Here is a 22,065-nt window from a genome sequence, read left to right as displayed (position 1 = left end):
TATTTACTTACCCTATGTATCTCTATGAAACAGTTATGGAACTTTGCACTCTGGACAGAAGAGCTATGTATATAAAACACTCCCGAACAAAAACCACAATCTCTATCCATCAAACAGTGCATCATAGGCCAACCAGATGAAAGGAAAGGAAAGCTAGTGTAGTTAGAATAATTAGAAGAGTGGTGAATACTTTGCAGAATGCTCATCTTTGAAAAGAGGCTCAGGAGCCTAAGCTTGATGTCCTCGTTAAGGGGTTGGTAAAAGGAAAAGGGATCCCAGTGTCAGACCCTAACATTTTATTCAGGTCTCCAATTGGCCCCCGCATTAGTGGGCTGATAGTTTGAGGCCAAGGTAAGGTGTTCAATTTAGCAGCAAGGATGGAGTGCTTGTGCTGAAAGTTTAGGGACACACTAAGAAAGTGCCATGTCTAGGAGCAAGTGTTCGGCTGACACAGCAGTCACAGCTTCATTGTGGGACAGGAGGCCTAAATGACCACGGACCTCGAAGATGACCTTCAGCACACTGATTGGCTAGCAAAATATATGTCTTGGAAAAGATGGAAGCTTCATGTCTTGGTCTGTTTGTGCTGCTATGACAAAATATCTGAGATTGAAATGAACACATACTTTTAGCTGTGCTCCCTCCTAAATGCCACCAACATATCAATAAAGGTGTTTTAAAAGATAAAAAAAAATCTAAGATTGGGGAATTCACAAACAACAGAAATTTATTTCTCACAATTCAGGAGGCTGAAGAGTCCATGACCCAGGCACCAGCAGGATCCGTGTCTGGTGGGAGCCTAGTGTCTGCTTCCAAGATGGCACCTGGTTGCTGCGCCCTCCAGAGGGGGTGAACACTGTGTCCTCATGTGGCAGAAGGGATGGAAGGGGCTCACTAGTTCCCTTAAGCCTTTTTTTATGGTTACTAACCCCATGTATGAGGCCCCACCTCTTAATTGGTGATTAAATTTCAACATATGAATTTGGGGGGACACATTCAGACCATACAACTTCATAAGTTCAAGAGGAATATAGTACAAGGTTGACCTCGGTGTAGCCTAATGCATGCGCTGCCTCAAGGGACTTGGGCAATTTTTTTACTTTGATTCACAGAGCCAAGGCCACAGACATGAAAGAACAGAAGAACAAATGAAAGTCTAAAATATTCATGGTCATGACCTAGGATGTCACAGGAACTTATGGCACACTGACTAATGTCTTTTCCATGTGCTGCAATGACCTTTAAGAAAAGTAGCAAAAAGAAAGTTTCAAGATAATATAGATTCAGGGACTCTGGGAACAAATTAAAATTAACTATCCCAGTTCTTCACCAGTAAATAAGAAAGGAGATATCTTTATTTTGGTCATATTGGATAGTTTTTACTAGGTAGATGTAGGCTTTCTCAGTAAAGTACTAAAGAGCTAAACTAATTGTAGGGATTAAAGTCTGAGAAATATTCTGTTACCCAGGGGTCCCTAAGAACATGGCCTCAGACAGCGGACAGACTCATGAGTGAACTCTACCACTAGCCACTTCTCAGGGCATGGGACCGTACCTAGACAGGTTGTCCTCTGGCCCATTCCCCAGCCCTCACAGCCCTACCCCCATCAGGAATCAGCATCACAGATGGTGGGGCTTGGTGCACTTTCTAGAACTTCACTCTCTGGAATTTCACTTCTAGATCATAGAACTATGTCTCAGACACGTTTCATTTGTGTTAAGTCAATAACTTTGGTCTCATTAGTCTCCTCATATCACAAATAAAATGAGAACATCTCAGTACCAAATTGCTCCTTGTGGTAAAAAAAAAAAAAAAAAAAAAAAAAAGGAATAAATCAACAGCCTTGAAGATAAGTCCCGAAACCAGGGAAAACATTAGTAGGATAACATTCCCCCCGCCAACCACCCCACCACAATCTCATAAATCAAATATTTCTTCATGCTTTCAAGCTGGCTAGTGACCATGTTACAAAATTCCCCCAAGTTTCCTTATTACAGGGACATCAAGGCAGGCATAATGGCCTGCTTAAGGTCATCTCTTCAACCCTGAAATCCCCACTGAGGACTTGGTTGAGTCATTCCAGATTGGTTGGAGGCAAAAGTAAAATGAATCACTTTAGGATATGGTATTAAAGCAAGTTGGTGTACAGACAATGGAGTTACCTTACTTTACAACAAAATATATTAATAGTATAAGTTGTCCTTGTGTACATTTATCTTGGTGAAAATTGTGCTCCTTTTAGGTCCTGGACACATATATGTGCTATTTTTATGTTGCTTTTCCTTCTGAGCTCAGAGGGCTAGATCCAAAATCCTAAGGGAAATGATCAAGGATATTATCAAGATAATGCCAAAAGGCTGTTCTCCATTGCTCATAAATGTGGAAAAGGATGCCCACAGTGACCTGAAGAGATGCATAGTAAATCTCAGAAGAAATCTCTTAACTTCTAAAAATGTCCTACATTGGAATGCAACCTGACATAAAGACAGACAAAATACCTGAGCAGACACCTCACCAAAGAGATATACAGGTTACAAAAAAGCATATGAAAAGATGCTCAACATAACGTGTCATTAGAGAATTACAAATCAAAACAGAGATACCACTGCATATCTATTAGAATGGCACAAATCCAAAACACTGACAACACCAAATGCTAGCAAGAATGTGATTATCAGGACCCCTCATTCATTGCTAGTGGGAACACAAAATGGTACAGCCACTGTGTGAGACGGGTTGGCAGTTTCTTATAGAACTAAACATATTCTTACTATATGATCCAGCAATCATGGTCCATGGTAATTACCCAAATAAGTTGGAAACTTATGTCCACACAAAAACCTGTATATTAATCTTTATAGCAGCTTTATTCATAATTACCAAAACTCAGAAGTAGCCAAAGTGTCCTCAGTAGGTGAATGGATAAAGTGTGATAAATCCAGACAATGCAATAGTATTCAGTGCTTTTAAAAAAGAGAGCTATAAAGCCTTGAAAAGACATGGAGGAAACTTAAATGCATGTTACTAAGTAGAAGAAGCCAATAAGAAAGGACTGTATAGTGTATGATTCCAACTATATGACACTCTGGGAAAGACAAAACCAAGAAGACAATAAAAAGGTAAGTGGTTGCCAGGGTTAAGGGGCACAGAGGAATGACTAGGCAGGGCACAGAGAATTTTTAGGGCAGTGAAATTATTCCATATGATACTGTAATGGTGGGTATGTGTCCTTACACATTTGTCAAAACCCAGAGATTGTCCAAGCCCAAGAGTGAACCCTGATGTGAACTCTGGACTTTGAGTAACGATGTATCAATGCAGTTCATCAATTGTAACAGATGTACCATTCGGGCAAATGTGCAGGAATTGATGGGGGAGGGGGCTGGGGGGCGAGGGACTGTGCATGTGGGTGGGGGCAGCGGGGCCTGTATGGGAACTCTGTGCTTTCTGCTTAATTCTGCTGTGAACCTAAAACTGGTCTAAAAAATAGACTCTATTTGAAAAATTAAATGACATAATACATGTAAAATACATTGTACACAGTAAAGAACTTAATAGTAAATGTGTTAGAGCTCAAATGTAGAGCATCCTATGTGCAGGAAGATGTGACTCCTTGGTTTGATCTTAACTGATCATTCCTTAAAATAAATTTCTGGAGTGGACTTACTCCAGAAAGAGTCAAGTGTGTGAATGTTTAAAATATTTTGTCAGATAGTCACCAGAAATTTGCATCAATTTACACTTCCACAAATTGCATGCCTACCTCCCCACATCTACACCAATACTGGGTAACTGCAGTTATTCTAATATTTGCTAAACTAGTCGTGATTTTCAAACTGGATGCAGTGAAGGGTTAATGTTCTCTGTAATGCAAGAGAAATCCCCAAGGAGGGAAGGCAGCTTGTTGGGGGATAAGACAATCTATCCTCTTTTCTTTTTTTAAAAACATTGGAGTTCCAAGAGCCAAAATGGCAAATCACCTACACACCCAATAATAAGGAAATAGGTAAGTGATACATAGTACATTTGTATGATGGAATGGTGCATGGGCATAATGTTTTCAAAGAATATTAATGACATGAGAAAACACTCTTAAATATGGCTAAGTGCCAAAAGCAGGACATAAAACTTTATCTGTCATTATCTTAACACAATATCCACACAAACACCTACATACACCCATGCAAGCATATTAAATCACACCAACAAAAAGACGAGAAGGAAACACACCAACGTTTTAACAATGGTTATCTTTGGGTATGATTCTTTACTTTTCTTCTTTGTACTTTTCTCTAGTTTCTAAACTATTTACAATAAACAGGATAGAGTACTGAAACATGCTATAAACTGGATAAACCTTAAAAACATTATGCTAAGTGAAAGAAGCCAGTCAAAAAAGATCAAATATTGCATGAATCCATTTATATGAAATGTCCAGAACAGGCAAATCTATAGAGACAGAGAGCTAGGGGAGTAAAGGTAGGCAGTGGGTAATGACTGTGGAGTGATGAAATATTCTAAAATTATATTGTGATGATAGTTTCACAACTCTGTGGATATGTTAAAAACCCTTGAGTTGTGTACTTTAAATGGGTGAGTTATATGGTATATAAATTTATGTAATAAAGCTGTTTAAAGAAAAAAAATAATATATGCTTTATGTAAAACGTAGTTTTAAAACTTTTTAAAGGGAGAAGGAGCAAAAGAAAGTTGAGAAAGAAGACGAGAACTAGAGGATAAATTTGACTTACCAACCAACACTGCTCCAAATCCCTGAATACAACCCAACCTTGAGCAAGACTCAGGGGTAGATGGCGTGGCTGTCCATCTCAACCCACAGCAGCCAGTATTGAAGTTATCTCTTCATATCTGTTTTTCATTCTAGAATGTCAGCTCTTCAAGGGCAAAGGCTGTGTCTCATTTGCCTTAATGCCCCCAGGCCTTAGCACAGGTCCTTCTACAAAGCCAATTCACCATGAATGGTTTTTTGTTTGGTTGCTTAGTTTTGGTTTTAGGTTTTTTTGTTTTTGGCTTAAAATAACAGAAATTTATTCTCACAGTTCTGGAGACTAAAAGTCCAAAATCAAAATGTCAGCAGGGCCATGCTTTCTCTCAAAGCTCTAGCGAAGAATCCTTCCCGACCTCTTTATAGCTTCTGAGGATTGCCAGTAATGATTTGCATTGCATGGCTTATAGACCCTGCAGTCCAATCTCTGCCTCCATCATCACGTGGTATTTTCCCTTTGTGTCTCATTATGAATCCCTGAGTCATCCCCAACCCAGAACTCCCTTCATCTCCAGAGACCAGGGTGTTCCTGGATAGAGGGGATTTGATAGTGTGGATCCAGAGATTCTTCTTCTACTCAAAAGTCCACTAGTCATTTTTTTAAAAATAGGCCTTATAATCATTGATTCCTTCTAATTAGGGCTGACTTGAGGCTTGGTTGGAATCCCAGGGTCCACTCATAGTACAGACACAAGGAAAGAAGCAGCAGAGTGGGGTTAAATTGGGTAAGATATCATGGAGTCCGAGTTGTGGCCCACTCTATTTCCTCTCACCTCCTCTCTCACCACAGCCCAATAGATACATTTTTGATGGCAAAATAGAATAAACAGGAATGAAAAAAAATGTCACTCATAGGAGGGAAAGAAATAAGATGATTCTGAGGGCTGAAGCAATCATTATTCTGATAAAAATGTAGCCTAGAAATAAGATAAGATAAAATTTGACGACTTTCAGATGATTGACAACTACAGTTACATAAACCCAAAGTCTTGAGCAAATTTGATTATCAAAGAACAGTTTTCATAAGAGTTAAACTGAAAAATTCTAAGGCCTCATCAGTTTTGACTTAAAACTTTGAAGAGCAAGGTCAGGCCCCCTATTGCTCTCTCTTTCTTTCACCCTATCTTTGCCTTTTCACCATGGGATGATGCAGGAAGAAGGCCCTTGCCAAATGCACCCCCTTGATCTTGAACTTCCCAACCTTCAGAACCATGAACCAATGCATTTCTGTGCATTATAAATTACCCAGCCTGTGGTACTCTGTTGTAATAACACAAAATGACATGGTAGAGGTATGAATGTGGTCATTTGGCATTCATCTAATCATCCTTCATTTATTAATTCATACAACAAATATCTATTAAACCCCTTTGTGCCAAGAATTTAGGGAGATAAAAAGATAAGTGAGATATAAATCCTGCTCTGAGGAAAGCTTATGGTCAATATGTTTACCAAGTAAAGCCATGGCTTCTGACTGACATCATAAGTTATGAAACAGATTGGTATCTGAAATCAGTGTTTAACTATCAATGTTATTCCAAAAGACAATCCCCATGAAGACCACTTACAATCTACTCTGAGTTCATTTTTCTACTGACTTCTCTCGAATTGCCAGAGCTCTAAACCAATTCCTTCATGTTCTAGGTGACGGATCTGAAACCTAAAGGGGTTGAGTGATATACCCAAGACCATATCACCAGTTAGTAATAGAATCAAGACTTGAGCTCAGATCTCTCCTGACTTGGCACCCCATAGGATTTCACTCCATTTACGACAGAGAGAGGATACACAACTGTGGCTTTACAGTGACATTTTCATAATGCTAGGCTGTGCTTGTGCTCGGTCACCAGATCAACATTACACCACTGCCTGAGATCCCACCTATATCAGTTTTCTACTGCTGTGTAACAAATTGTCCCAAATGTAGCAGCTTAAAACAACACACATTTATTATCTCACAGTCTCTGGGTGCCAGGAACCCAGACATGGCTTATCTGGGTCCTCTGTTTTAGGGTCTCTCACAAAGCTGCAATCAAGGTGATACCCAGGGCTGAGATCTCACCTGAAAGCTCAACTGGGGAAATACCTGCTTCCAAGCTCACTTACATTAGTTGTTAAAAGATTCAGTTCCTCAAATATTTATGGACTTATGGACTAAGAGCCTTAGTTCCTCCATGACTGTTCGCTAGAGGCTACCCTTAGTTTCTTGCTTTATTGTCTTCTCCAGCATAGCAGCTTGCTTCATCAAACCCAACAAGAAACAGGAAGTACTCTAGCAAGATGGAAATCACAATCTTTTCTGACCTAATCGTGAAAGTGACATTCTATCGCCTTTGCCATATTATATTGGTTAAAAATCAAGTTACTAGGTTTAGCCCACACTCAAGGGGAGGGGATTACACAAAGGTGTGAATACCAAGAGGTAGACATCACTGGAGCTACCATCGAGGCTGACTGCCACACCATCATTGCCAGCCCCTGGAGCACACACATGAATGGCATCCATGTGACCTCTCTCCTGAGATAATTGACAGGCAGAATAATTGGTGGGAGATGGGAAAGAAATCTCTAGCATCATAGCCTTCTCCTTCCTTAATCACAAGGCCTTGCTGGGGAAAACAGCCAAGTTGTGCACATAGAAGCAAAAACCTGTGGCCCTAGCCCTCCCTATATGGTGGAGGGTGTGATTCATTCTTCTTTACTTATGACAACTAGCTCTCCAAGCACACTGCAAACACCTGGGAACCTACTCATATCCATCCCTTAGGTAAGAAGAAAATTACTTTTCCATGTCAAACTGCTTTGGCCTGGACAACAGTCCCAGCCTCTCATTAGTATGGGAAACCTTCTAGTATCTTCATTTTTGTGGTCACTGCTCTCTTCTATTTCCTCTTATGTGAGAGTCCATAAGGTTTTCAAAAGAATTAAGATATTCTAGAATCCTTGATGGTTCACCCATCGTTCTATTCCTTATTTATTAAGCTCCTATTATGTGCAGGCAGATATTGTGCTAATTCTTATGGTGATATGAAGATGCATGAGACACAGACACTTTATTTAGTCAAACATTCAACAGTGTTTGAACATCTACTGTCCAAGGTGCTAAGGATTAATAAAGGGAGTAGCCCATTTTTAAAACAGTACAACAAACTCTTGATCCCACTGGCTATAATACCTTTTTACTGAGATCTTCATGGCACAACTTCTTAAACAGTTTTTTTGTATTCATTCTCTTCACTTTTTTCAACTGTTCCTCAACACATAGATGAATTCATTGTGTGTTGGACTTTCTAGTTGAACTTTCAAGCCAACTCTTCATGCTAGTTTCTCTTACCAGGTTACTCATGAACTTGATGTTGCCACAACCAACAGTCAGTTCTCTTTGTCATTTGATGCATGAGCAGCACCCAACATAGTTGACCACACTCTCCTTCTTAAACACTTTCTTCACTTCTCTTTCACAATGTCATCCCTTTCTAATTTTCCTCCTTCCTGCCACCACTCCTGCTCAGTTTCCTTAGCTGACCCCTGTTCCTCTGTTCAATCTCTAAATGATGTTTCTGTCCCAAGATACAATTCTGAGACTTTTCCTTTTATCCATAAACACTTTCACCCTAGTTTACTTCTTCTAGTCCTGTGGCTTTAAAAATTATAATATGCTTCTCATTCCCAAATTGACATCTCTAGGACTGTAGCAGAGAGAGCATAATTATCCTAAAGTGGCCCAGGAGTTTAAGAAGCTGGCGAAGAAGAGGGCTGCCCCTTTTCCCAGCATGAAGGACTGTGCCCCATATATCTCCCTGTGGAATGGGTGGATTTCTCCCCTAAGGAGAGGGAAGCACTTTCCTTGAGCCCCAAGGACTCCAGGTGCTGGAGTCCAGGTTTCTCATACAACTCTTGTGAATAGCAGGCACATCAAATCCAGACTGTCTCACACCAACAGCATGTGTGTGCTCTTCCATTGATAAAACTGCTTTCTTGTGCTTACAAAAATATATTTATAATAAAAGAAGCTAGTGTTCCTACACTGGAGTGCAGTCCCACACTGTGGACTCATCCATTTCCTGACAACTTACACGCAGTGTGAGATAGGAGTATGTTGAAATCACATTATCTATTCTTTTGTTGACCAGTGGCCTTTGTGAGCTTTCCTCATACAACATGCTATTTGGCCCACGCTATGCTATACTGAGGAATTCTTCATAAATTCTGATGCCAATTGGTGGTACCCCAGGTGGGCCTCACCTTACACAGCATGCCCTAACCTTCCCCGAGCATATGGACACTCCAGTTGTCCCAGCATCTCATGTTTAAAAGACTGTCCTTTCCCCCACTGAATTTACATTTATCAAAATAAATTGACCATATTAATTTAGATCATTAACTCACACATAGGCAAAAATTCCCTCAAAATGGATCACAGACCTAAATATAAAGACTAAAACAACATACCACTTAGAATAAAACATAGATAAAAATCTTCATGACCTTGAGTGAGGGAAAAGAACAAATTTTTCTGGTAAAAGGGAACAAAATCGAACTTCATCAAAATTTAAAATATTTGTACTTCAACAGACATAATTAAGAGAATGAAAAGGTAAATCACAGACTAAGAAAAAATATTTTCAAATCATATATCTGATAAAGGACTTGTTTCTACAATATAAAATAATCTCATAGCTCAACAGTAAGATAAATAGCTCAATTTAAAAATGGGAAAAATATTTGAACAGACATTTCACCAAAAAGGTGTAGGAATGGCCAAGAAGCACATTAAAATTTGTTCAACATCATCAGTCAGCAGGGAAATGCAAATCAAAACCACAATGAGATACCACTTCTTATCCACTAGAACAGCTATAATAAAAGAGACAGACAATAACAATTGCAGGATGTGAAGAAACAGTGATGTAAAAAAGCTGAAATGCTTTGCTGATGGGACATGCCGCCATCAAGGAAAATAGTTTGGCAGTTTCTTAAAAAGTTAAAGATAAATTTACCATATGATCGAATAGTTTCATTCCCAGCTACCTACCCAAGAGGAAAAAAAAACACACATATGCACACAAACACTTGTATATGAATATTCATGACAGCTTTATCCATAATAGTCCAAAAAGTGGAAACACTCCAAATATCCACCAACAGGTGGATGAATAAACAAATGTGGTATGTCCATATAATTTAATAGTATTTGGCACCTACACTGATGGGTGAAATACTGATACGTTCTACAACATAGGTGAACCTCGAAAGTGCATTATGCTAAGTGAAAGAAGCCAGATACCAAATACCACATACTGTATGATTACATTTATATGATGTCCAGAAAACACAAATCTGTAGGGTCAGAAAGTCAATCAGGGGTTGCCTGGAGCTGAGGAGTGGGAATAAGGAGTGGCAGGTAATGGGCATGAAGGATCTTTTGGGAGCGATAGAAATATTCCAAAACAGGATTGTGACGATGGTTACAAAAGTCCAAGATTTTACTAAAAATAATTAAACATTTAAACAGGTGAATGTTATGACACATAAATTATATCTTAGTAAAGCTGTTTAAAAATGAAAGAAAGGTGATATTGTGGCCCTTATTGACCTTACCTCTTGTTTTATTTCTTACTTTGTTTAGGGTTCATATTTATTGGTTCCACTCAGAGACTCCAAACTCCTTGGCTCTTTGGTGAAGGCAATTCCCGGAGGAACACTTGCTGAAATATACCAGCTGCCAGCACTCCCAGTAGCAGAGGGAATGAGAACTGCAGTCCTATAGGCAATGGGGGATCTGTAAGGTACACTCCAGCATTCACAGTAGCAGCCAAAGGGGTATGATGCATCTGGGTGGCCTCAGATAGTGCTCCCTGAGTCTGAGCAAGGCCAAGAGCCTGTAGCTAGCACAGATAGCATCAGAAAACAAGCTGCTACACTTGGTTCATAGGGTCAGCCTTTCCTAAGCAAGTGCGTTAGACTCACTGGTAGACAGGTTCCAAGTGGGAACAGGAGAATGTCTACAACTGCGGCGAGGGATGGACCCAGAAAAGGGTGTCAAACCCAATCATTGATAGAGCATTATTCCCAACAACTGCAGAAAACATTTTTTCAAATGCATATGGCATTTCACCAATATTGACCATATGCTGGACCATAGAATCAGTCTCAATAAACATCCAAGAATCAAAAACATACAGAGTATATGTTCTGGCCACCACAGTATTCAATTAGAAATCAATAACAATAAGATATCCAGAAAATCCCCAATTTTAGGAAATAAACATTCTTCTGAATAACAATTGGGTCACAGAAAAAATCAAAAGGAAAACTTACAAACATCTTTACTTGAATTATGATAACCCAATACATCAAACTTTGGGATGCAGCTAACATAGTGCTTAGAGAGAAATTTACAGCTTTAAATGCTTGTAGCCAAAGTGAGGAAAGGGGTAAAATCAATTATCTAAGCTTTTACCACCAGAACCTTGAAAAAGAAGAGTAAATTAAACCCAAAGTATTAATAAATAAATGGAAGCCAATAATAAAAACAAAAGAAACTCATGAAATAGACAAAGAGACAAACAATAGAGAAAATCAACAATTTTTCTGTACTCCATGAACAAAACTTAATTTCAGTTTGATTGTATATTTACACATGTATCTATATATCTAGTGTTAGGACGGCCTTGAATCTCCCAATTTTCTAATAACAGCTAAAGATCAAACTTGAGCTCTCCCTACTCTCTGGCTGCTTCTCAACCTGCTGGGACTCTGTTTTTACAAGCATCCAAAAAGAGCCAAAAGAAAGGAAATGGAAATCTTTCTCTTCACATTCACCAGCTCACAGCCTTTAGAATTTGTTTTACAGCCTCAAGGTGTTGCAGAGAAGCTCCCAGACAGACAGCAGAGGCGTAAACTCCAAGCTTTTGTTTCCTGCCCAAAACCACATCTCAGGGGCAAGAACCTCAGTCCCTATGATAGGCCTGACTACATCTCAGAGATAACCACATCTCCAGGAACAGAAGAAACAGGAAAGGTGGACAACTTGACCTCTTGTGACTGCCTGCTAATTACTTCACAACAATTATTTTTCTCTTTGTCCCCATAAAAGCAGCAAGCCACCTGGCCTTGCTGCTGGCATCTCCCTTCTCTTTCTTTGGGATGCCACACTGTCTCTCTGCTCCCCCCCACCTCCATTCTCTCTGTCCTTCTAAAGGATAAAATAAATTTTACTTATATATCTTAATTTTTGTGTGAGAAATCTTTCTCCACCCACGCCATGAACACCTACTGGCTTTCCACACTAATGTCTAGAATCATAAAGATCTTAGAAGAAAAAAGTAAGAGACTATAGGAATAAAATGAGAATTCTGTGGAAATAAAAAATCATTAAGTAGGTGCCTCTGGGGTGGATTGGGAGGGGTACAGGGAATTGACTGGAAATAGGCAGCGTGAACTAAAATAAAATCTTAAGGCTCCCCACCACCTGCTGCCTGAACGGACCCCCTCCTGGCCAAGGGGATATCCTAAAATTAAATTGCTTGTCAGGCACAAGAAAAACATGCCTCATGATGCCCACCTCCCTTCATGGAGATATTCTTTGCAACTCATTAACAGACCTAAGGTTATGCAAGACAAACCAGCAGGTCTTCATTTTACACAGCAAATTTATGTCCAGTGGCTTGTCTCTGATTAACCAGACCTCCTTATCTTAAAACATTCCAAGCCTTTAGACAAAGCATTATGTCTTTAACCAATTACAAGTCAAAGAATCTTTAAACCCACTTATAACCTGTAAGCACCCCCCTCCGTTGCTTTGAGATGGCCCACCTTTTCGGGCCAAACCAATGTATGCCTTCCATGTATTGATTTATGACTTTACCTATAAACCCCTGTCTCCCTGAAATGCATAAAACCAAACTGTAACCCAGCCACAGCGAGTCCACTTGCTCAAGGCTTCTTGGGTGTGGCTCCCGGTCATGATCCTCAAATTTGGCTCAGAGTAAATCTATTTAAAATTATCATACAGAGTTTGGCTTCTTTTCCATTGACAGCAAGAAAGAAGTTTCTGGGGTGACAAAAATGATCTACATCTTCTTTTAGGTGGTACCTACACGGATGTACGTAACTGTTAAGTAAAGTATTAACTTGACGATTGAACTAAACACTTTTAGATTTGGGCAATTTGATGCATGCAAATTACACCTCAAATTTTAAAAGTAGAAGAAGTGTCTTGCACTTATGGTAGGACACTTGGGCACCTCTGGGGCACAGGCTTCAGAAGCATCCAGGGCATCTTCAGTTCAGAAATGTGCTGAGAGTAGTTTTACAGCCAAAATATGGGGTGGGTGCAAATGTCCACGAGAAGGGCCACTGCAGCACACAACTACAAATCCCCACTCCTGTGATCTCGGACATATAACTAGATAGCATCCCTTCAATGATGCTGTTCCTCCAGGAACCCAGAGCTCCCCAAAAAGAAATCAAAATTGAGGTTTTGGATATCTTGGGTGGGAAAGAAAATCATTTCATGTAAAATTGTTGCAAGATGGCATCAACATTTCAAATGACACTCAGAGGAGACAATGGGTTAAAGCGGATTTTCCCTGCAGATAAGTTTTATTGCACAAGTGTTTATTGCACAAGTGTTGATTGCACAGGCCAAAATTCACATTATACCTGGGGATTGTTGATAGTCTACTGTAAATTTCACAGATTGTGGATCCCAGACAGCTATGAGCTGACAGGTGTCCTGTTGAGGCTAAAACCACAAGTTTAATCACACTGTAGCCTTGAAGCTGCCTTTCTCTTCCTGTGCCTGGGAGGAATGAGCGATTATAATATAACTTAAAGGTCACAATTCTCTTGGGGGAAGAGATCCTGGAGGAGGAGCAACTGATAACTAAGCAATAGGAGTTCAAGGTTATAAACCTGAGCCAATGACAACAGCACATAAAGTCCCAGTTCTGCCTTTGGGGATATAAGGCAACAAGCTCCCACTCTCTTTTGTCTGGCTCTCAACAATCTAACAGGTTAGAGATTTCTCTTTTTCTTTCAACTACCCCTGGGGGTGGGAGGGCACGCAGTTTTTGCAAAAGTAGAGTGGAGGGAACCACAGGTGTTTTTGTGAGCCTATTCACATTTGACCTCTTTTTTAGCCCTCTGCAGGGTCACCCTATAATCAGAGCTTCTCTCCGGTATCTTCTGGTTCCTGGCGAGTGTTTCTTGGTACCTTGGATCGGCAATGGCGGGGTGGAGCTGCCTTGTGACAGGAGCTGGAGGGTTTCTGGGTCAGAGGATCGTTCGCTTGTTGGTGGAGGAGAAGGATCTGCAGGAGATCAGGGCCCTGGACAAGTTCTTCAGACCGGAATTGAAGGAGGAATTTTCTAGTAAGTGAACTGGAGTCATGGGTGTGTGGCTCCATCTTCAACCCTGTGGAGGGAGTCCTTGTCTAGCAAATTACAGAAAGCTGTAGCCAAATCGAGACTAATCCCGTATGGAGAGTCATCAGAAAGGAATTACGGATGGCACAGTACAAAAGATATTGGACTGGGGGTCGGGAGACTAGATTCTGGCCCTGACCCAGAACTAGAGAGGGTGGTGGCAGGCCAGATACGTTGGCCTCCGTGACTCCTTTTGTCTCATCTAGAAAATCACATATCAGTTCTCTTCTTATCTACAACTCTTTAATGTTCTGCTGATTTTTGTCTTGGCAATTGCTGTAAAACATCTGTAAAGGACCATTAACCCAGAGACCTCACCAGTGGGTCCCTGCTTCCCTTGATTGCCCTGGGTTTTGTTGTGTTTTGTTTTGTGGCTCACTTACATCTTTGTTAGGTTTTAGTCTGAAACTGTCAGTTCTTGGTGCGCTCATGGCCGAAGAATGACCAGACATGCCAAAGTTTGGCAAGCATGAAAATTAGGTTTATTGAGGAGAGAAAGATAAGATTATAGGGCAAGAGCAAGATATAGTTTGATAAAGCATGGTACATACACCATGGATGACAACCGGACCCACTGTCGCAGCTGGGCAAGCAAAAGGAAGAGCAAAGAGAGAGAGAACCCTTGGCTATGGTCTGCGTCCTATTTTATAGTGTCTGGATAGGGACCTTCTTTGTGGTTAGAGGTCACCATGGAACCACTTTGATTGGACAGTTGGGAGTCACATGACCTGAGCCTTAACTATGCATGTGGGTTCTAGGTCACTTTCCGGACTTTATGGTACCCATGTGGCTTGGCCCATGGGCTAGAGAGTCCTCTGCATTCTTTTGCAGCTGGCGCGTCAAGTTCTGATTAGCATATTCATAGGGTATTCCCTCCTCCCCCAGGTATGGAGAATTAGGGAGGGGCATGACCAAGATGGGGGCAACAGCACCCACTTTCGTCCCTAGGAGACCCGGAATCCCTCACTATCTACTTAACATCTTCGGTGAGGGTGAAATAAAAGGAAGTGAAGGTAAAGATGAATGTGTGTGTGTGTGTGTGAGAGAGAGAGAGAGAGAGAACATGAGAGAGTGAGAGAGGGCATGCAAGTGCACAGCACAGATCCAGAGACTGAGAGGCGACATGAGCCTGGACAGGTCCCAGCTAAGCTACCAGTACATCTCTTTTTTACCATTTGTCTCTGTTCTTCATCAACACAAAGAAAGCAACAGTAGAATTTGCTGTAGCAGCCCATTATTCTTTTCCCAAATTGCTGCCCCTGGTACAAAAGCAAAAGCTGGATTAACAGTGTATTTTCCAACCTGCTTCATCCCCAGATCCTCAAAATAACCCCGTGAGGAAAGTAGGAAAGGCATCACACCCATCTGAAAATGAGCACCTCAGGGGTCAGAAAAGTCAAGCAACTTGCCCTAAGCCATCCAATTAATGGGTGGCTAAGCTCAGACCAGAGCTCCATCCCCAAAGCCCATCACTTGGCCCTAGGGTTGAAACTTGGCAAAGAGAGTCTTCAGTCTGTACCACTGCCTCCTCCCTGCGTGTCCCAAGCCAGTTCCCTGCTTGCCCTCCTAACCAGGAGGGGACGGGGTATCCACAGGCAGGCCCTGGCTGCCCAGAGGATCCTGCCCTGCACACACAGAGGACCCGCCTGACAGCACTCCGGGACTGCACCCAACACTCTACTCTTCTTTCGCTGTTCTCTGACCTCTCCTTATGTCTGATATCCTCCACCCTCTGTTTTAAACAAATATTAACACACGATCGATGTTAACTGTAATCCTCATGTCTCAGCAATATTTGCAATCTAACATCTGATATCAGAAAAGGGCAATGTTCAACCTAGAGAAATAGTTCCCCTATGGTGAAAATTCAGGGGGTCATGAATGGGCCAGGGCCTATGTAAAGATAATAACAGAATCTTCACCATGTTTTTGCTGTGCCAGGTATCGTGCTAAATGTCTTATGTGAGTCAACTCATTTGCTCCTTGTAACAGTCTTTTGGGATAAGTAATATTATTATCTTCCTTTTACACAGATGAGGAAACAGGCACAGAGAGGTTTATTAACTTCTCCAAGGTCCCACAGCTGGAATATGGCACAGCTGGATTTGAACTCAGGCAGTCTAGCTGCAGCATCTGTGCTCTTAACTGGTAGTTTGTCTTCTAATTTCTCTGGGCTTTCTTCTAACCCAGCTCAGACCATAAAAGCAACTGCATATTCGTTCTACATAAAACATTTGCCAAGTCCACAGTGCCTTGGAGAAGGAGGGAGCTATGGTTCTATCACGAAAACATCCAAAGTGCCCTCTCCCGGTCTCTCTAGATCCCTGTGAACTAATGAGGTAAGAGTCCTTTTCTCCCCTGGTTTTGGACTTCTCCCACTTCGACAGAGCAATTCCTTTGAGTCAGTCTTATCTGAAGTCAGCAGCGAAGGAGAGCAGGGGAGGGGAGGAGGGGAGGCAGCAGTGGGAACACAATCAGAGAAAATTCCACTCTCAGGCTGTTACACACCCCTGCCCTGCAGCCTCTCCCACTGTCCCCCTGCTCCAGGGCCTTCTTGGAGTTCCTGGACAATGGCAAGGGGCTGGGAGTACACGAATTTGGCAGAGGCTTAAGGAGAGCAAATGGTTCCGTTTGTACCCCAGGAAGCAATTTCTCTAGCCCTGAATTTTTCACTCTTGAATTTTTCTCTCACTGTTCCTTGGACTTTGACTAATCCTTACTCTGTCTCAGAAAAGTTGATTCCAAATAGCCAGTCCTATACTTGGGGTACAGGGGAAAGAGAACAAGGCTTGGAGGCAGGGGGGCAGGTATGAGCCTTCACTAGAAATATGGCCTTAGATCTGTCCCTTAACCTCCTGAGCCTCAGTTTCCTCATCTATAAAGTGGGAATCAGAATAGCTATTTCATGAGCTAGCTGTGAAAGTTGTGTGCCAATGGTAAAGCACAAACAAATGTAGGGTATTTATCCAAATTTATGTAGCAAGGTGTTCATTTTGGGGACGAATTTGAGGTAATAATGCTACTGTAACTGTCACTTCCTGTGGATTTCAGAGGAGCCTGAAAATATTGACATTATATCACTGCCCTTGGCTAGACGGCTGGAATGTTAGTCCCTTGGTGCCTGACTCATTTTCAGCATTGATATCTACTTTTGGTAATATTTGACATCTGAAAAGAGTTTTTCAATTAAATTCATCATTTGAGCCTATCCTAAATTGCCTGTTGATGGCTCCACTCTCCCCCTCATTGCACAACCAGGAAACACTGGGGCCAACTTTGACTTCTTCTTTCACTCTCAGTCTAGATCTAATAAGTACCAGGATCTGCCGAGGTAACATCTGAAATTCAAACCCTGTGTATCTCTCCCTCCTCTGCCTACTGCTGGACGCTGTTTCCAGTCCTCCTCATCTGAACTTTGACACGGACATTCTGCTTAATCTCTTGGTCACTTTGCTTTCTCTTACATCCCTCATACCAGTCCATCTATATCTTAAAGCCAAGGTTAGCTTCCTACACCACAATTCTGCTTCTGTTTCTTTTCTTATTCCAAATCCATACATGATTTTCATTCCCTACAGAGATAAATTCAAAGTCTTTCCTCTTATATGCAACTCTCCATAGTCACCCTACTCTGCTTAATGAATTTGATGAACTTCCCCTGACTCTCTTTGACAATTTTTATGTTCCAGGCTCACCTGATAGCTCATTGCTCAAATTCCTTTTCTAGTATGAGATCAGGTAGAAACAGACATTTGCTCTTTCCCAATAAATGCCACATATTCTGATTACTGTGCCTTTGCTTACTTGTTCCACCCATGGAATGTACCGCCTCCCCACTATACCCTTGCTCTCACTGTCCTTGAAGACCTAAGTAAATGCCATCTTGATCAGGAAACTTCCCAGCCTGATCCAGAAAGCCTCCCCATGGCATGACTTGTGTTCACACAGAGCTGCAGAGCAAGACCAAGCTGACAGTGCTGGAGGGAGACATCCTGGATGAGCTGTGCCTGAAGAAAGCCTGCCAGGACATCTCAGTGGTCATCCACACTGCCTCTATCATCGATGTCATGGGTGTCAATCCTAGAGAGTCCATCATGAACGTCAACTTTAAAGGTACAGCAGCCCAGGGAGGAGAGGAAGCAAGGTGGGGAAACAAGGATGGGAGAAAAGGGCAGGAAGGGAAGAGAAGGCCCCCCACTGAACACCAGCTGTGCTCTGCACCCAGTGCCGCACGTCCCACTACCAACCGACGGGTTCAGACTGTTAGCCTCAATGTTTTAGATGAGGAAACTAGGGCTGAGACAGGGCGAGCAATTTGTCCAAGGCCCCACAGGTGGTAAGCAGGAGAGCTAGAATTTCCACTCACATCTGTGTGACTCCAAACGCCACGGAAGCACTTGCTACTGCTGCTCCACTCCAAAGTCAACTAACTCTGACTTCAAGCTCTGGAGAGCTAGCCACCCCCTGCCTCTCCTGGGCCCAAACCAGACCTTACAGGTGCTTCCTTAGTTATCATTTTAAACCTTGTGTGTAGGCGAATGAGAACATCCAGAACCTTCCTGCCCACTCAAAGAAGAATTCCTCTCAAACGAACTAGCCAGTCTGGTTCACAGAAGTCTGCTAGGACAAACTAATCCAGCACTTGCCTTCCCATAATATTTTAACAATCATAGCTTCCCATTACCCAAAATACCATCTCTTCAGCTCACCACTAGGTCTACTATTAAAGAATAGTCTCTAGCCAGATGCCCAAAGGACACCCTCATTAGGTCCGAATCCTTTACATGCTTGGTAGCCCTTTCTGAATTGTGGCTTTCCAATCTACCTTAAATCCAGACACATGGGCTTAAGGAATGGTGCCCTGTAATATAATCCCTCTGATCCCTGGAGGCCAGTCTCTCTAGCACCACAGCACCCCAGCCCCCAGCCCGTCTGTCCTCCATGCCTGGCCTTCCAAATTTAATCTCCTTACAGACTCCTTTTCTAAAGCAACTAACTGCTTTTGGGTCTCCAGCACCACCTCGACAAAGACCCTTTCTAGTTTCTACGTAGCCACACCCCTAACTACCCCTACACTGTAAGGAGGGTGCCCAGAGTAACTAGTTTTTAGTCCCTCTCTCATAATTCCTGCTCTCCACAGCTCCCAACAACAGGGGATGTGAAATGAAAGGGGAAGTGTTAGAGGCATCAGTTTACTAAAACCATTATCACCCCCAGGTTTAAAAAAATACTTCACAATGATGGCCATTCCCCCCCCACCTCCGCCCACAGGTAAACTCACCCCAAATTTTCTCTGCCACTAGATAAAAAAAAAAAAGTGAGGCCGTCTTTCCAGAAAAACAAATTGCACAAATACTTTAAAAAGGGGCAAAAAATACAAAAATAAATAAATAAAAATTGTCCTTTGCCCAGGAAAGTGTTTCCTTCTTCAAAGGAAGGTTCTGTGGATTGCTTCCGTATGCTGCAATTCTACTTAACTGAAGGGGTTCTACAAGATCCTCCCATTATAGCTATCACCAGCAGAGGGCGCACTCTTCTTCCCAGGTCTCCACCAGGCTCAACCTGAAAGGCCAGTGCAGGGTCTGGAATGCTGAGTAGAAAGTTTATCACCCCTACTTTTCATAACTGGGTAAACAAAGTCACAGCCAGAATTGGGAGTGGCCTTCACAGGGAATGCACAATCAGGAACAGAGTCCAGGTCTCCAGCGTCTCCCCACAATTCACTGTTGCTCAATGACACAAAGAATGGTCCTTGGGACAAACTTTTTATTGGTCATCAACAAAATGAGAAAACTATGAGCAATTCAATGCATATTTGAGTGCATAGTGCCTAGATACATCTGTGTGACATGCCTTCTTCAACTGTTCTGGTTTGGCTAAGGACCAGGACTGTCCATATTCTGAAAGTATGGCCTCCTAATTTTTTGCATTTAAAATGACCTGTCTTTAATGAAATGGTAGAGATGATAATGGCAATTTTTAATGTCCTTACTTATCAAAATATAAAGTGGCAACCCTATGTCCTTTTCCAAAATTAAAGTACACACACACACACACACACACACATCCATGAACCCAAATTTCTAGAAATTCTTGCTCTCTAAAACCTAAATGTCACTATCTTTTCACTTCTGTGTTTTTCCTATGCCTGTAGCATGGCCAGATCTCAGTCAGAGACACAGAAGAATGTACTTCAAATCTGTAATAACCATCATATGGGGAGTGGGGAGTGGGGAGTGGGGAGTGGACATGAATCTGTAGACATGGTTGGCCCTTCAGGTTCCTTCCTGACACTGACAGCATGCTCTCCTTGGGCAGGTACCCAGCTCCTGTTGGAGGCCTGTGTCCAAGCTAGTGTACCAATCTTCATTTATACCAGCACGATAGAGGTAGCTGGGCCCAACTCCTACAAGGAGATCATCCAGAATGCCCATGAACAAGAGCACCTCGAAAATACATGGTCTGCTCCATACCCATACAGCAAAAAGCTTGCAGAGAAGGCTGTGCTTGCAGCTAATGGGTGGACTCTGAAAAATGGTGGCACTTTGTACACTTGTGCCTTAAGGCCTATGTATATCTACGGGGACGGGAGCCCATTCCTTTTTGACACTATGACTAAGGCCCTGAAGAACAACCGGACCCTGACAAATTACAACAAGTTCTCCGTAGCCAACCCAGTCTATGTTGGCAATGTGGCCTGGGCCCATATTCTGGCCTCAAGGGCCCTGCGAGACCCCAAGAAGGCCCCAAGCATCCAAGGACAGTTCTACTACATCTCAGACGACACACCTCACCAGAGCTATGATGACCTCAATTATGTCCTGAGCAAAGAATGGGGCTTCCGCCTGGATTCCAGCCTGAGCCTTCCTGTATGTCTGCAGTACTGGATTGCCTTCCTGCTGGAAACCGTGAGCTTCCTGCTGAGTCCAATTTACAGATATCAACCGCCCTGCAACCGCCACTTAGTGACATTATCAAATAGTGTGTTCACCTTCTCCTACAAGAAAGCTCAGCGAGATCTGGGGTATGAGCCACTCTTCAGCTGGGAGGAAGCCAAGCAGAAAACCGTGGAGTGGATTGGTTCCCTGCTGGACCAGCACAGGGAGACCCTGAAGTCAAAGACTCAGTGATTTGAGGATGACAGGGAAGTGGATCCGGGGACTGTTAGGATTGTCAGTCAAGCTCTCCCCTCCTGGCTTCATACAGAAGGTGACAAGAGCACAAGCCCAGGTCCCGCTGCCTTCCTTGTACACAATGGCCAAATTACCATCTTTCTTGCACCATCAGAAACCTTCCCAAACACTGGCCCGATCAGAAGCTTTCTGTCCCGATCATATACTAGAGGACAGACAAGGTGATTTGCTGTTACTGAATCTCAGTTTGCTGGTTCTGAAGAATTCAGGGCCTCTTTTCACTGAGAGTTTTGCCTTTTAGTTCCATCTCCCCTCTTAAAGGCTAAAGCATTTCTGTTCTTTTTTAAAAAAAAACCCATTCCTTCACGTAGTTCAATGAAACTAACAATAAATGTTTTAATGTTTAACCTGGAGGGAGGTGTGGTTTCCTTTCCATCACCAGGCATCACCATCCCCAATTTAGAAAAGCAGCATGGAGTGGTGGGAGCGGGGAGGAAGGGTCAGGGATGGGGGATGAAGACGAAGCACCACTACCGTTTCAAATGGTACCTCATTTAACCCTCACCAGAAACCTATCAGGTGGGGATCACTATTCCCATTTTGTCGATGAGGAAACTTGTTCACAGTCACACTAACTGGTTAGTGACTAGGCCAGTTAACCAGGGAGACTGACTTGAAAGCCCTTGTCTTTCCACTGAAGCATGTGGCCTGGAC

General features: G+C 42.3%; 1 protein-coding gene across 1 annotated transcript; it reads left to right on the top strand.

Annotated features, from left to right (window-relative positions):
• The first annotated feature begins 13,710 nt into the window (after nucleotides 1–13,710).
• LOC138390075 (3 beta-hydroxysteroid dehydrogenase/Delta 5-->4-isomerase-like) lies at nucleotides 13,711–21,693 on the top strand. Its single transcript, XM_069478896.1, has 4 exons — nucleotides 13,711–13,807; nucleotides 13,934–14,164; nucleotides 18,167–18,331; nucleotides 20,537–21,693. The coding sequence occupies exons 2-4, from the start codon at nucleotides 14,020–14,022 to the stop codon at nucleotides 21,346–21,348; spliced, it is 1,122 nt and encodes a 373-aa protein (XP_069334997.1). The 5' UTR covers nucleotides 13,711–13,807; nucleotides 13,934–14,019; the 3' UTR covers nucleotides 21,349–21,693.
• The last annotated feature ends 372 nt before the right edge of the window (nucleotides 21,694–22,065 follow it).

Source organism: Eulemur rufifrons, chromosome 8 (genome assembly GCF_041146395.1).
Source record: "Eulemur rufifrons isolate Redbay chromosome 8, OSU_ERuf_1, whole genome shotgun sequence".
Classification (NCBI taxonomy): domain Eukaryota; kingdom Metazoa; phylum Chordata; class Mammalia; order Primates; family Lemuridae; genus Eulemur; species Eulemur rufifrons.
This window is presented reverse-complemented; position numbering and strand designations above follow the sequence as displayed.